Genomic DNA, 15,692 nt, shown 5'->3' with positions numbered 1-15,692 from the left:
AAATCTTATTCGCACATGGTCTCAGTTAGAGCCGATTATTGTGGTGTTGACTTAGAAAGGCTAATGATAATGATTGTGACATAAGTGTTCTGTGCAATCCCATAGATTATAAGGTCAATGCTCGCAATTAGGCTCCTTATTATAGTAATAGTTATTGCCAAATCAGTGAGAATTCAGCAAACATGCCGGTAAATGAGAAAATTGGCCATGCTAATTCTAGCTATCTAGCTAGTTATTCTCAACCATCATATGCTGCTCAACATGGTTCTAGAGGGAGGGGAGGGGATGGTGCTATGACATGTATCAATGTACTGGATGGGCGCAGGAAGATCTATGGGAGATAAATTTTGCCTATAAGGTGAACATTTGATGTTGAGGTACAATTTCACATTGACTAAGTAGATAAATGAACATACAAACTATAATTTGATTTAATAGACTGATGCACAATGAATAGAAAACAAGTTATCAGGGTCTGCTTAATTAATAATAAACGAAACATACGAGGATAAGCACACCTCAGCAAAGTTCCTTTGGACTGCAAATCCAGCATAGAAACAACTTCTGGTGGCAGCCTGCAGACAAGAAAACTTCCTGTATTAAAACCATTGCATTGCATCATCCTATTCACATAAGATAAATAACAGCAGCATGATACATAATCTGTCAATGTTGAAAGATGATAAATTAAAGCAGCAGTTTACTCCTAACAAAAAAGGCGAGCAGTAGTTTACTCTACCAAACTAAGTCTAACCTGTATCAAAGCAGCTGCCGAGCGACCAGCTCCAGCAGCCGCCCCAATCGGAACAAACAGGTGAGGGAACACTGGAGTCAGAATTTCGAGCCCATAAGCCGTGTTCTCCAGAAGATCAGCAAACAGCCTCCAGCCTTTGGGGTTAACATCGAAATGCCGGCCGAATTTGGACAACATGATTTTGCTCAAGTATCCGAGCCCATCTTTCAGCACCCAATTCACCGCAGCTGCAGTGGGTATCGCTCCTTTCCCTAACCCAACCGCATAGAGAAGAGCCTGAACAATACAATTCAGGGAATAAAAACGCTACACTTCACCTATCAGCTTCAGATAATTGCCACAGATGCTCGGACGAGAACCGGTACCTGAGTGGAAAGCACCCCGCTGATCTGGCTGGCCACGCCCTGCACGGCGCGCCACAGCGAGTAGTTCAGGTAGTCGCTGCTGACGCTGTGCGGGTAGCCGTCGGGGAGCAGCAGCTGGACAGCAACATCGGCGCAGCGCCGCCACGACCGCTCCAGCTGCCTCCGCAGCGCGGCCACGTCCACACGGGAGCCTCCGCCCTTGCCATCCCCTTCCTCCCGCTTCGACCCGTCGTCCCCCGCGATGAGATAGGAGGTCCAGGTCGGGTCCGGCACGAGCCGCGTGCGCGCGCCGCCTCTCACCTCCCACACGCCCCCCGCGCCATCCCCGGTGGCGCCGAGGGCCTCAGCGAGTGCGGACGCGGCGCCGGACTGGAGGAGCAGGAACAGGAGGAGGAACTCCGGGTGGAGGGCCTGGAGCCACCGCCGCCACCACCCGTCGCCGGGGTCGGGAGGGTCCATTCCTCCCCTGCCGTCACCTCCGCCTCCCCCATCGCTGCCGCCGGCGTCACCACTGCCGCGGAAGCCGCCGGGTGGAGGGGACGATGCGGCGAGGGCCGGCGGGGAAAGCTTGGCGGCTAGGCGGGGGAATTGGAGGGCGGTGAGGGAAGGGGAGGAGAGCGGGCGCGGGGCGAAGCGGGCGAGGGGAGGTGGGGGTGGTAGACAGGAGGGGAGGAGGAGGAGGAGGGATTGCGGCGAGGACATCTCGGAGGAGGGAAGGGAAGGGTGGGGGGAGGGGAGGCCGCCCGGCGACGGTGGCTTTAGAATTTTCAAGCTCGAAGACGGCGGAGGTGTGGGGGCGGCGATTGGGCCAAATGGGCTATGTGTCATGTGGCCTTTCTAAGTTTTTTTACTCTCAAAAAAATATGAATGAGATTTTTTTTAATGATTGGTTTTTGTGAAAAAGTAAGAAAAATAGAATATGAGTGTTGGATTTATAGCTTCAAATGTGACAACATGATATGGAATTTTCATGATATATTTTTGTAGTTTGAAATGTACATCTTGCAGACAATGCTTCCTGTTGTTGCTGGTGACTTCCATGAATGTTGCGATGGGCTCTTGCTTGGAGAATGAAGAGTATGATTATTTGCAAAACGTTGCCGAAAACATGTTAAACTGTTGCGGGCGGGTATTTTCTTGCTTTACGACGATTTGCATGAATATTGAATGAAACATATAAAAATGATTCGGTCGTCTGCTTTTCCTTTTTCTGGGAACATATGGTCATGATATAGTCATCTTATGACGATCTATTAGTTACCCTTGCACACCAATGGTGCCGATTTATTTATATTTTTAGAATATTCGGAAATGGGTGGTAACAGTATCTTTCAAAGTTTGGAAATGCGTACAAGAAGCTGGAAGAAGTTCGTCATGTCACATCACTTTGTCCCCAGCCCCCTGCGGTACGCGCACGCCGCCACGGCGCCGCCGGACGGGCACGCCACCAGGGCGCACCCGAGCTGGCGCCACTCGGGCTTCACCACCAGCCTGTAGTTCCCGCACTCTTGTCCGGCCGCGCACGTGTCGGCGGCGCGGTCGTACCACGGCCGCTCGGTCAGCCACAACGCCACCGCGTCGGCGGGCGTCGGGCGGCCGTCGTAGCCACGGTACCAGGTCATGGCCGTCCCCATCTCCACGCGTACGGGGGCCCGTTCCTTCTGGTCCAGGTCGCACCCCGCCGAGTCGCGGAGCCAGCTCGCGTGCAGCTTGGCCCGCTGCGCCGCCGTCGCGTTCCACGACAGCGGCGGCACCCCGGCGTCGGCGCGCACGGCGTTGATCAAGGACAGGAACTGCGCGGCGATGGCCGGGCCGCGAGGAGCGCGGCGTGGGGATGGGGCCGCGACGTCGGCGGAGGCGCCCGAGGGCGGCGAGGCCGCCAGAGCTAGCAGTGAGAGGACGGTGAGGTAGGTTAAGGAAGACATGGTTGTCAAGTCTGCAGATCATACTATATTCTTGTCGACTTATATAGAGAGAACTGTAATTGGTCTTTCTACGTACGGTAGGTAACTCTTCAGTACTATCTCCTGCATTTATAACGTACCTGGCAATTAGTTTCACATGAACATAAGAGTGATAGAGAGAATTATGTCATTATATGGATACTTAATTTATCATAAATATGCGTTTTGCAGTTTCTATGAATAGGCTAGTAGATATATTGCAGTTAAAAAAAAACTAGTTCACTATAATATGATTCTTGCAGAACGCAAGAACAAAGGAACAAATTAAAGTTATGGTGAAGCTTAATGCTTTTCTGTGTGATAAAATTAGAGGACTTACCTTTCTCTCCGCACTAGTAGAGAATTGGCTTTCCATGCGCCCCCTTTTGTCCCGATTTAAAGTTGGCTCGGGATAAAAGGTTCACCAACCGGGACTAAAACTCGGTCACTGGTGGGGGGCTCACCAACCGGGACCTTTTATCCCGGTTGCAAAGGCTAGTGGGAAAAAAAGACTCTGAGATGCCTTTTATCCCGGTTTGAAACACGAACCGGGATAAAAGACCCCCCTTTTATCCCGGTTGGTGTTTCCAACCGGGATAAAAAGGTCCTCCACGAGTTAATACAAAAGGATAGCATCCCCTACATACTCAGATGTGGTGTGTAGGTGGGATGTCAAGGAAGCTACGCGCAAGGAAGCTACATATTTCGCGTGAAAAATCGCATGACTTGTGACTTGTGACGTGCGCGTGTGGGGGGCCTCATGGGAGCTCGGGATTTTCTTTTTGCAGCGCCGGCCGTGGTGACCCGTTTTATCCCAGTTGGTATTACCAACCGGGATAAAAGGGGGTCTTTTGTCCCGGTTGAGTGACCCGGGATAAAAGACCCCCCTTTTATCCCGGTTGGTTTATCCCGGATGGATTTTCGGGATATTTGCACCCTACCAACCGGGACTAAAGCCCAATTCTCTCCGGTTATGATCAATAATACACAAGATTGACAAATTTGGTGATTGAAGAAATGTTCTAAGCCAAAACAAATTCAGACACAAATAAAATGTTCAGTTGTATTAGTGTAAACCAATATGTCCAATTTTTAGTTTATTTGCGAAATGGAATAGAAGAAGGGCAAGACATGCTAGATGAAACATAAGCTAGGAGTTCTATTTAGCATTGCATTGATTTTTTTTAAAGTGCAAGGAATATCGCGCACCCACGACGTCACGGCATGCCGTGACGTCGCAGCATGGCAAAGTGCAGCGCGACAACTACGCGCGGCACGGTGCAGTGTGGAGCAGCGGCACGGCGCGCCGGTCGGGCCAAAGGTCCGGCCTTGGTCAAGGCGCAGCCTAGGCCACGCGGGATGGCGACGCGGCGTGGCACGGCGCGGGGTTGTGGCCCGGCCAAAGGCTTTGGGTACGGCGAGGCTGCGGGCGCACACGGGTTGGTATTGCGAGGTGGCGGCGCAGCGCAACGATGTCGAGCGCCAGCGTGGGCGGCATGGCAGGGTCTAGCCCCGGGGACATGCCAGCAGTGTGGCCGGGTCGTAGAAACACCCGACGTCCAAGGCACGCGCGATCCCACGGCATGACAAGGCCATGGAGGGGCCAAGCATGTGACGTCGGCGGCCAGTCGTGCTCGTGCTCAAGGGAGCCGGCAGCGAAGGCCAGGAAAGAGTGAGGGAGAGGGAGGTGGTGGAGCTCACTGTTGGTCAACGAAGAAGATGGACGTCGGCTTGACGAAGAGGTGGTGACTTGCGGATCTCCTTGGTGCGGATGACGGCGACGGCAGCTCCTCCAGGCGCAGCGCTCTGGCTTCTCCTCAGGCGCGGCCTCTTTCTCCTCCTTCCTTCTTCTCCTCCCATCTCATCCCCCTCTCTTCTCTCCTCCTCCTCCCCTTCTCTTTTCTCAAATTGGCAACGGCGGCTGGGGAGAACCCCGGGTGGATGGAGAGGGCCGGGGCTTGGCCTCCTTTTATAGGCACGGCAAGGCGGCTAGGGTTAAGGTTTCGGGGGCGTAGCACCGGCGAGTGGGTGACCACGATGGCGCGGCAGCTCGATGTGGCGGCCATCCACGGCCTCCAGTGCAAAAGCGGAGGAGCGGGGGAGGGGTCACGAGTATGGTAGTGCGCGCCGACGCGGACGCAGCCGGCGAGCCCGTCCCATCGGGGGCGCGCGCCGTGCGCGTGAGGCGTATCACTGGAGGAAGAAGAAAGGGGAATAGGGCAGCTGACGTGCGGGCCCCACCTGGTGGTGGAAGAAGAGAGGGAGCGAGGCTGCGGCAGCCTAGCGGGTCGACTGGGGTGGCCAGGTGGGCCGGTGCGGAAGAGAGGGAGAGTTAGAGCAAGCTAGGCCGGTTTGGTTGCGGGTCGGCCTAGTGTGCTAGTTGGGTTAGTTTAGGTTTTGTTTTTATATTTTTAGTTTTAGATTTAGTTTGAATTTTGAATCAGATTCAAAATTCAAACACACTCAAATTGGAAAGCCAAATAAAACCCAATAAAATCCAAATCAAACTAGCACATAAGTTTCAAAATGATTTTGAGATATATTTAGGGAATTTTTAGGAGGGATTAGAAGTTGACCTCCATTTTTAAATGAGCATACAATGCATACAAAAAGTTTTAAATTTTTGAAAATTCACTCAATTTGATATTTCTAATTTTTAGGAATATTACATCGGATTTTGGTAGACTATTTACACAGGTGTCACGAGCCCGCGCCCTCCGCCTTCCCAGCCAAGCGATGCGAGGAAGCACGTGTGGAGCTTTCTTTCTCTCCGGTACACATAGCTCAATGAAGTGGAGCTCCACCACTTCCGGCACTACTCTGCTTCTTATCGATGCATAATGTACTCCCTCGATATGCTAGAAGTCGTTCGATCTCGATGGACTCCAGAACAAATGTTGACTGGCTCAAGAATGAGGCAGGGTAGAGAACATCATATGTGTATACACAAGTTTCGACTGTGCGCCAACTTCAATGGGAAGGAACTAAAGTAACTTGGATGGGAAGATAGAGTGCTTCAATTTCAATTCTCTGAACCCCATTCACACTGATACGAATCGAACCAAATTCACTCCACCGAATTAGTCCAATTTCACAACGGCTAGGATGCGAAGAATATGAAAAACAAAGAGGAAAGCATAGGTAACAAATATTTTTATATGGCGTAGGTCCCAAATTTATTACGAAATTCCTAGACTTTCGTCTATTAAAACTACTTGTCTTTTTTTTCAATCACACATTACATACGCAGGCGCTCACATACACACACATATTTGCCCCAACGAATGCACGCACGCAACCTTACCTCTATAAGCACATTCGAAAGACTGAGTCGGCAAATCTTCGAGATTGACTAAATCACTACTGACGCCTCGCTATCGGCGGACACAGTGCACCTTTGCTAAGTCGAGTACTCGAATTCAGATGAGCAGGTTCCGTCATAAGGAACCTTACCAACTGAGCTACTCTCTGTTCCCAAAACTACTTATCTGTTTAAGAGCATGGATTAATCTACTAGTGTTTATCTCATAAATTTTCAAGTTACGTATTCCTCATGTCAGATAACTATTGCTGTCTGTTATAGATTGAAACTACCACATGCGCGGTAATATAATTACCAAGTTCACATCATTTTATGGTATACATATAAATATACGTTGCCAAGTGGCATGTCAGCGTTCTGTGATGGAGTACAATCATAACAGGCCTCGAATAAGTTGCTGTATGTGCATCCAAAAAATTACTTAGCGCATAAGTTTAGTGACTCATAACCATCTCACCCCGTCTCAATTAATGGTATTTCTGACATTTTTCAAAACATGGGTGGGTGTATATGACTGCCGTTCAAATAAAGTGCTTGAATGCTGTGGATCTTGTTCTACTGGGTACAATCATGTGGATTGTTAGTGAAGTGGTAATTTGAGCAGTGCACCCATGAACCTCTGTTAGGTGAAGTATGGCTTTTCCTTATATACAAACAAATAGCATTGCCTCTTCTCATATATCCTTATATATATATATGTATATGTATATATATATATATATGTATATATATATATGTATGTATGTATGTATAGCACTCAGATTCTCTGCCTGGTTAGTCTTCCCCAGTGCCATTTTCATATTTGTTTTTTTTTAAACTAACTGAGCAGGAGAGCTGCCGATTATTATATTAAAAATGAAGGAGTTCCATGCTGGAAAAATACAAAAGGAAAAGAAGAGAAAAACAAAAAAGACTCGCCCGGTTGGATTGGGACATCAACGCGGGTAGCCACTCAACTCAGAACTGCCACGCCCGACCTGTTGGATTGGGACATCAATGCGGCCTCACCACTCCACTCGCCACGGCGGGACCCACCAACATCTACGCTCGTGTATTCGCCGAAACCTCCGGGCGTGGCCCTACGTCGATAGGGAACTGATAGAAACAGACTACACCACATCGATAAGGTCACCGCCATGCGGGACCCTCCGCTGTAATACCGCTGCAACTCCACACTCCATCTGACAGAGTGATACCACCGAATCCGGACCTCTCGTAGGCTGTCTCGCAGTCGCCACCATGATAACACAACGCGCGGGGACCTCACCTTATCCATCGCTGGACTCCACCTCGTTCTCGTCGCCTCAGAGAAACACCATGCGTGGGGGTCTCGCCACGCCTGCCACCATACTTCTCATCACGGATCCGTTTCTTTTATCGCTGTCAGAGTGGTGAGCAATGTTGCCCCGCTCCACAAGATCTCCGTCGATCAGTCAAGCCGCCGCCACAGGTCGACTTCGCCTCGTGAGGTCGACTTCGCCAGGCTAATAATGCCAGTGAGGGCTTTTATCCGGAGCCTCCCAACTCCTGCACACTCACAGCTCGGCATTCCCTACCACAATCACGATAGCTTATCCGGAGCGGCGGCGTCGCCGCACCTCCTCACACCATCGTACCTCCTCGCCGGCAGTCATCCTCCTCGTGCCGCACCCTGCGCCGCCCTCCGCGCCGCTATCCTCTGTGCGCGCCCTGCGTGCATCGCCTCATCCGTGCCGACGCCACCTCCGCACCACCATCCTCCACGCTAGTGCCCCCTCCGCCCGCCGTTCTCCTAGGTGGCGCCTCCTCCGCCGCCGGGTCGACGCGCCTGCGTCATGGTATCGTTACGCACCCGCGTCATGGCCGGCGGCAAGGCACCCGCACAGCGTCGCGTGGTACTCATGGCCATGCCTCCATTTTGTTCCTCATGTCCGCCGCTGCCACCAGATCCGCCGCCACGAACTCCTCAGCCTCGCGCCTGGCAGTCGTCCAACACCACGCCGAGGACCACGCGGCCATCCTGACGACGTGCACAGCCCACGCGCACTCTCAGCCTCCCACACATACGCATTCCTCGTCATCTCCTCGCGGCCACGCGACCCCATGGCCTTGCGCCACGCTCGCTGCCGCCGTGGCACAGGGGTGCCAGCGGGCCCCATGCCCGTGCGGGGCTCCACCACTGCCGGTCGTCACCGCGCGTGGTTTCCTCACTCATGCCGAGGTTGCCGCCGCGCGTGGTCCTCACCCGTGACCAGGGCCGGTGCCGCCGCACACGGCCTCACTTCCCGCACCAGTTGTCGTCGTCACGCCCGTTGTCCACCACCCGGTGCGCCGCCGCCGTCGCGCTGCCGCCCTCCGCTCCGCACGTCGCCTGCCGAATGGGACAGGAGCAGCGGATCTGGGGTCGGGGAAGCCGGATCCACCCACGGCAGGGCCGGATCAGGGCTGCCGCCGCTCCAGTACGCCACCCGGCCATGACCTTGCGTCGTCCCGCCTCGGCGCCCTAGGCCCGCACCGGGCAGTCTACCCCGCCGCCACCGTCCTTCGGGGCCGCACGGGCTTCCAGCGACCCCCTCCGGCAGTGGTGAGGTGGGCTCGAGGGGTAGGGGGGTTGGCGGCTGCTATGGCGCCGCCCGTGTCGGCCGCGGTGGTGGGCGACGTGGGGGCTCCAAGGGAGGTGACGTGGGGGCTCTAAGGGAGGGGATCTTCAAACAAACATAGGAAGCGGCTACATTTTCATATTTGTAGTCTTAGGATAGTTAGTAGCCTGACGTGAACACACATCTTGGTACTTAAGGAGCCTGGGTAGAGATACCAAAAGTAAACGACCGCTTGGGAGGAAATTGAGGATACCAGTTGGGAACTTGTGATCGGAGTTGCAGCATGCAACCCGTTGGGAATAGAAGGCAGCAGGACGAACTACTTCTCGTCTGATATTTCTGTATCCACGGAGCCCACGTGCTCGAGGCTTAGACACAAAGCATCTGCAAGCGGATATGCTAATAGCTTCTTCGATAACTAACTAGCCTTGTTGCATGTAATGAGCTACTTGAGTACTAAGAAGAAGATTTACACATCCGTTGGAGAGAACTGAAACCCGGGAAGTCGCTGCTGCACGGGAATGATAGCGAAGACGATAGGCCTGCAAAGGAGCGGGTCGATCCGCTTGTGAAATTAACAGACGGATCGAACCGGACCGAACCCAATCGAACAGGAGCGACAGGTTCGTTACTCCCATCGACCCCAATCGCCCCTGGGGTAGGCATATCAAGTTAATTTATTTTTTCAACCTAACTCACCCCATATTTATATTATCTAAACCCAAGTCAATCCACTCTACTGGTTGATAGAACCCACGGGTTTACTATATAAACCTATGAGCTCATATAAAAAAACTTGTATATATTTGAAATAAATGTGAGTCAGATGTGGGTCCTACGTCAAGAGCTGGACTCTAAAACTAAAACGTAGTGTTCACACCTTAAAATTTTAGCGAAATTGATCGAAATTTGTTGAAAATGACAGAGTTTGAGTACCCACTACTTTGTACTAAATAGTATGGCTAAACATACATTTAGGCCCGCATTAAGAATTAGACCCTAGAATTAAAACCTCACGTTCACACCTTAAAAATTTAGCGAAATTCATCAAAATTTGTTGGAGATGACTCAATTTCACGGCCCACTACTTTGTGTAAAATAGTATGGCTAAACATACATGTGGATCCCACGTCAAGAGCCGGACCCTAAAATTAAAACTTCACGTTCACACTTTAAAATTTTAGTGAAATTGATCAAATTCGTTGGAGATGACTCAGTTTAAGTGTCCGCTACTTTGTGCAAAATAGTGTAGCTAGACATATATATGGGTCCCATGTCAAGAGTCGGACCCTCGAACTAAAACCTCCCTTTTTCACACTTTAAAATTTTAACGAAATTGATTGAAATTTGTTGGAGAGAAATTGATTGAAATTTGTTGGAGATGATTTAGTTTAATAATTAGCTACTTCATGCAAAAAAGTATAGTTGAACTTATACGTAAGCCTACATCAAGAATCCGATCCTTAAATTGTTTTGTGAATCAAACTAATGCAACCCACTCTAAACCACTCCCAAACTATTTCCTCTTAAGAGCAATCCAAACCAAACCAAATTATTTGATGAATGAGCTTATTAAATCTAAACAACTTTCAAAAGCAACCCAATGAGTAACTCCAAGAGTCTAAAAAAATCTCCCCCAAAATTATGGCTCTACTAAAAATTTTTTCTCCCAAGATCATGTCATCCCATAGCAGATCCCCAATAATAAACTCCCGATGCTTCAAAACTAGCCATAACCTGTACTTCTTTCCTCTCATAAAATCACCCCCGGCTCGTTCTTCCTCCTTGGGCTCACCCGCACACGCACGATCGGCATCTTTGCTGCGCAAGGGGAAACGGTGGTTGCGGGTGTCACCTCCGACCATGGCGTCCTGGTTGACACCCTTCTTTCCCTTCATGGCGTAGAGTGATGACGCTACGGCGGAGGCGGAGGTGCCGTTCCCCGCGATGCAGTCCGGAGGCGTGGGCTCGGCGGGCCCCGAGCGGCGTCGGATCGAGCGCACGGCCCACTTGTATTGCACCGGTGCCGGTGCGACGGCGTGATGCTGACACCCAGCGCCGCGAAGCCACACCAGACTGCTGATGTCTCCTTGCTGATGAAGTCGGCGTAGCCACGCCCGAGCTCCTCCGGCGGCCCCACCTCCTTGTCAATCTCGTTCCCATCCTCATAGAAGTAGTCTTCATAGTAGTGCATGCGGCCGTAGTCGTTGTCGTCGTCGTCAGGGCCCGTGAAGATGGCCGTCTCGGCGGGGAACTCGTACGCGGCGTCGCTGGAGGGACCTAGCAGGCTGGGCCTGTACTGCGCCCGCACGCGCGCCTCGTGGTCATCGAGTCGGAGGTAGAAGAAGATGGAGCCAGAGTCTGGCCTGGCGGCGTCCGTGCCGTTCGGGTAGTAGTACGTGGAGGTGAACGGTGAGCTGATGCTCTCACCGTCAGGGATCGTCGTGGACCATGAGTAGCTGTCGATGCGGAACACGTGGAGCAGTTCGGGAGATTGGGGAAAGACCGGATCCGGTATTTTTAGCATCCACGTATTTTTACGGGAAGAATTGGGGAGCTATTAGAGATAAGTTTTTTTTTATTTTTTCCTAAATAAAGTTTTGGGATGATTCGGATGTGCTAGCACCCAGACGTCCGATAGTTTTTTTTATCGGACGCTCCGTCGCAACATTGAAAAATAACTATCGAAACATCAAAAATCAACATTTGCAACATGAAAACATGCACTAAAAATAGTTTTGGAACTCATGCACGCCATCCATCTCAAGGATAAAAAATCCCCATGTGCAACATTTCATCATGTTTCATGCAACATTCATCAGAAGATAAATTTGCAACACCTTTACGTGCATGAAACATCTCAAATTGTTTCGTGCAACATTCAAAATAAACACATTACAACAATAAAAAACACAAGTTGCAACATCTCGAATAGAAATAATTTTGTGATCTCGGCCAAATCAAGTACTGCAACAACAAAAAAAAAGCATCTCTTACAACATTGCAACAACAAAAAAGCATCTCTTACAACATTGCAACAACAAAAGAAAAGGAGGCCGAAACAAAGAAAACAACCATATGCAACATCGTGAACAAGTTGGTGCAACACCCAATTGCTAGCAAGTTGGACTGTTGCAAACAGATGAAACATCAAAAGCCAACTGTTGCAACATCCAAAAATCTCTACTGCAACACCAAGAGGTACCTATCGCAACATGGAGCCGTCAGTAGGTGCACCGACACGGGTGCCGACTTCTCCCGGCCGAAGACGCCCTCGCCGTCGGCGATGTAGATGAAGGCATTCCAGCCCTCCGGGATAGGCTGGTGGATCTGGGAGCCCGGGCGCATGGTGAAGTCCATGTACATGGTCAGGGTGCGCGTGTAGACCAGGGAGCGCACGCCGAAGGCCTCGCCGGCGATGATCCGGACCTCTACGCCGTCCTTCAAGGCGCGGCTGATGTCCTTGCTCTGGAGCTCGATCCAGAGCTGCAGGCCCTTATGCACCCCCGTCCCCCGCTGGTATCTCCGAGTGCATGATGCCCCGGCCGGCAGTCATCCACTGAAGGAAGAATTCAGTTCAGGGAATAATATCAGGATAGGAAATAAAACTGCTGCATGAGCATGGTGATCATGAGTACAATTAGAGAGCAGATGGGCTGACCTGGACATCCCCTACCCTGATGGTGCCCTTGTGGCCTGCAAAGTCCTGGTGGGTGCAGGCTCCCTACAATTTCAATCCAACACAGAAGGAGACATTTGAGCGAACAGCTCGTGGGGGGTAGAAGAACAGAGGCAGGTAACACAAGGTTTGCTTGAGTAGAGGACACGCACCTCGAGCATGTATGTGATGGTCTCGAATCCTCTGTGGGAATGGTTGGGGAACCCGGCGGGCTTGGAGACTGAGACCTTGTCGAGCATGAGGAAGGGGGTCTAGGTTCTTGAGTTCAGGCCTGCACAAACAGAGAGGCAAAACGAGATGGATGGCTTCCGCTGCAGTGCGGGGAAGGGGTGCCGCCGGGGTGGGTGAGGAGGACGCCAGGGTGGGGGAGCGGGTGGGGGACGAGGCTGTCGGGGTGGGGGAGCGCGCCGCCGCCGGCCAGGGAGGCAGCCATGGCCGTGCGGCACGGGGCGCGAGCGTGAAAGGGAGGAGGAAGCCAGGGACTAGGAGGTTGAAGAAGAAAAGTCACGGGATTAGGATGGGGAAGAAAAGGAACAGTGGAAATAGATAAGGTAGACTGACTAGATAGGAAGCGTCAGATATTTCTTGTGGTAAGCGTACGATGCCTACGGACGACCGAACCATAGCATTACCGTAATTTTAAAGATCTTTTGAAGTTGCTATTGTACCGAATCCAATTAGCCGGCTTTGCAGCTCCCCGCCGCCTCGTTCTCCTCCCGATTCCTGCCCACCAGGTCGACCCCGCCGCCCACCAGATCGAGCTCGCCGTTTGTCCAACTAGCTTCTCGGACCTAGCTTCCTCGCCGATTCTACAGCTATTTGATCTAACAAATATTCAGATCCATGTATTCATCTTGTAGAAAGCAAATATGTGAGACAGTTCAGATAATCAGATTGGTGTTTCTATCATCCATTTGATCATCTTCTGAAACGATATGGAGCATGCTTCTCATATGGCTTTGTCATGAAATTTCGTCTGGCAATGAGTTAATGTTCTCAGCCAGATTTGTTGGAGGTTCTGTAATTTAAGTAGTCTTTCACACTTTGTTCTTAATTTCTCGTTTCAGAATTTCCATGATTTGCATTCCATCTGCGATTAGTTATTGTGCAAATACCACCAGCAGGGTTCTTCTGAATTTTGTTCCGGTACCTCCAATTTGGAGCTACGACCCTGCAGCAAATCAATGGAATCTCAGTTTTATTTCAGCATACCGTACGTCCATGGGACGTTGGTGTCTCGGTGATGCTTAAGAATCACAACACACAACGAATAGACACACAATAATCCACAGTAAAACATAACTCGATGACTCGACCATATGCATGGAAACCAACTATATTTTGCACGGACCGAGCAACATGATCAGCTGGCCGGCGACGATCAGTAGGGCCTGCCGGTGCCGTAGTTGCCCGGCGGGAAGTAGTCGCAGACGAGGAGGGTGTCGTTGGAGCCGCACACGATCCTGGCGCACCCGACCTGCGTGGTGTTGCGCCACACCACCTGCGTGTACCGCAGGCACCCGGCGCCCGGTGGTGCGGCGCACGAGTTGCTCCCGTAGTCGTACCACTGCCCCTCCGCCACCCACGGCGCCGCCAGCGCCGTCGCGTTCCAGTGCCGGCCCTTCCCAACGACGACGTTCTCGCCGAAGTAGAACAGCGGCGACCGCCGGGGCGCGCAGTCGCCGCGCCGCGACTGCGCGAAGCCCTTGGCGTACCCGGCGATCTGCGGGCTCCAGACCAGCGGCGGCACGCCGACCTCCCGCCGCGCCTCGTTGTGCACCGACAGGATCTCGGCGACCGTGGCCGCGGAGCGCGCGCGGCGGCCGGCGTCTAGGTCCGTGCCGTAGCTCCCGTCGTCGTCGTTGGTGGCTGCGGCGCTGCGTGTGCACAGTGCAGCAGACAGGGCTAGGAGCAACAAGATGGACCAGAGGGAAGACATCCTTGTTCTAGCCATGATTTGGTTGTTGAAAGCAATTCTTTTGATGGGATGGATTGCGAGTTCGACGTGATTATCATTGTGTATATATAGGCGGATTTCAAGTCCGGTTCCCTGAATTTGAGGTGCGAGTAGGCGGTCATCGATGTCTTTGAACGCTCGCATGGCGGCTAGCATGCATGACTGTGTGCTCTAGCTGGTTCACGCCATGCTCATTCTTGGCATCCAAGACACAAGCGAATCTCTCAGATTGTTTATCCGAGATAATCGAACAAAGTACATGTTGGATGGCTGAAAACGAGATGATGTCCTTGACCAGAGCAAGGAGATTACGGTGTGGTGTTTCCGAAGCCGGTGGCGTCCTGTCAAAATGAAACTGAGAGCGAAGATTAAGGAGCAAGCAAGGGCAGCTGCACTGCAAAGCAAGCCCTGCCGCCCACACTGCTTGCCGTAATCGACTGATCGGTGCGTGATTTTTTTTTTCCGTTTAGCATATCTTGTAGTCTTATACCACGCGGCATTTGACCAGCTGTGAATGACAAATGACGAAACTTTAAGCTCGCAGTCTTTTTTTTACCAACCAGAGAAACTGTTAACATAAAAATATTGCGGAATACTGCACACATAATTGTTTGCCATTTTTTATCAAAATACGTGAGAGTAGCTACTCATTACCAGGCAGGAACAAACCTATAATAATGTGAAGTGGACCGTAATGCTTCAAAGAAACGCAGCATATAAGACAAACTGCGAGATGCTATGTAGTCCCGCGAGTTTGAATAAAATAAATAATAAAACGCATGCCTTTATTCAAAAAAAAAGTATAATATAATGGCTGACTATTAAACAAGATGTCCAAAAAAAATAAGAGGTCCAAAAATGCACAAGAGTAAAGCCCATCAAGCGAGGTGGCCCGTAATTCGCTGCCAACGATGAATACCTCAAAATGGCGATCAAAAGGAATTTCCCCTTGAGATAATCAGTGTGGTCATTGTATACTTAAAGGCGAAGAGTTTGTTGTTCGCTATAATCAATACAGGAATGAATCGCATATGTTGGTTTGCAATTGCTTAGGAATTCAATGATAGTGACTTTTTTAGTTAGGGGGCGAGTC

At 51.2% G+C, this 15,692-nt stretch overlaps 3 protein-coding genes and 1 pseudogene across 3 annotated transcripts in view; all 4 read right to left on the bottom strand.

The window, feature by feature from the left end:
* LOC101762235 (protein root UVB sensitive 1, chloroplastic) overlaps positions 1–1,867 on the bottom strand; it is a 5,046-nt gene extending 3,179 nt beyond the window's left edge. Inside the window, exons 1-3 of the mRNA XM_004975167.4 lie at positions 1,120–1,867; positions 755–1,030; positions 519–575 (exon numbers count right to left, since the gene is read on the bottom strand). Of these exons, the coding sequence (XP_004975224.2) occupies positions 519–575; positions 755–1,030; positions 1,120–1,821 (1,035 nt within the window). The 5' untranslated portion in view covers positions 1,822–1,867. The remainder of the gene's footprint in view (positions 1–518; positions 576–754; positions 1,031–1,119) is intronic.
* A 634-nt stretch (positions 1,868–2,501) lies between these two features.
* Positions 2,502–3,044, bottom strand: LOC101780224 (pathogenesis-related protein 1C). Its single transcript, XM_004977796.1, has one exon. It carries the CDS (start codon positions 3,042–3,044, stop codon positions 2,502–2,504), a length of 543 nt encoding a protein of 180 aa, XP_004977853.1.
* An 8,912-nt stretch (positions 3,045–11,956) lies between these two features.
* On the bottom strand, positions 11,957–12,974 carry LOC111258008 (annotated as a pseudogene).
* Positions 12,975–13,820: 846 nt separating this feature from the next.
* Positions 13,821–14,727, bottom strand: LOC101762631 (pathogenesis-related protein 1A). The gene has a single exon (XM_004975168.4). It carries the CDS (start codon positions 14,594–14,596, stop codon positions 14,024–14,026), a length of 573 nt encoding a protein of 190 aa, XP_004975225.1. The 5' UTR covers positions 14,597–14,727; the 3' UTR covers positions 13,821–14,023.
* Positions 14,728–15,692: the final 965 nt, after the last annotated feature.

The sequence above is a fragment of the Setaria italica genome, chromosome VII (assembly GCF_000263155.2).
Source record: "Setaria italica strain Yugu1 chromosome VII, Setaria_italica_v2.0, whole genome shotgun sequence".
NCBI lineage: Eukaryota > Viridiplantae > Streptophyta > Magnoliopsida > Poales > Poaceae > Setaria > Setaria italica.
This window is presented reverse-complemented; position numbering and strand designations above follow the sequence as displayed.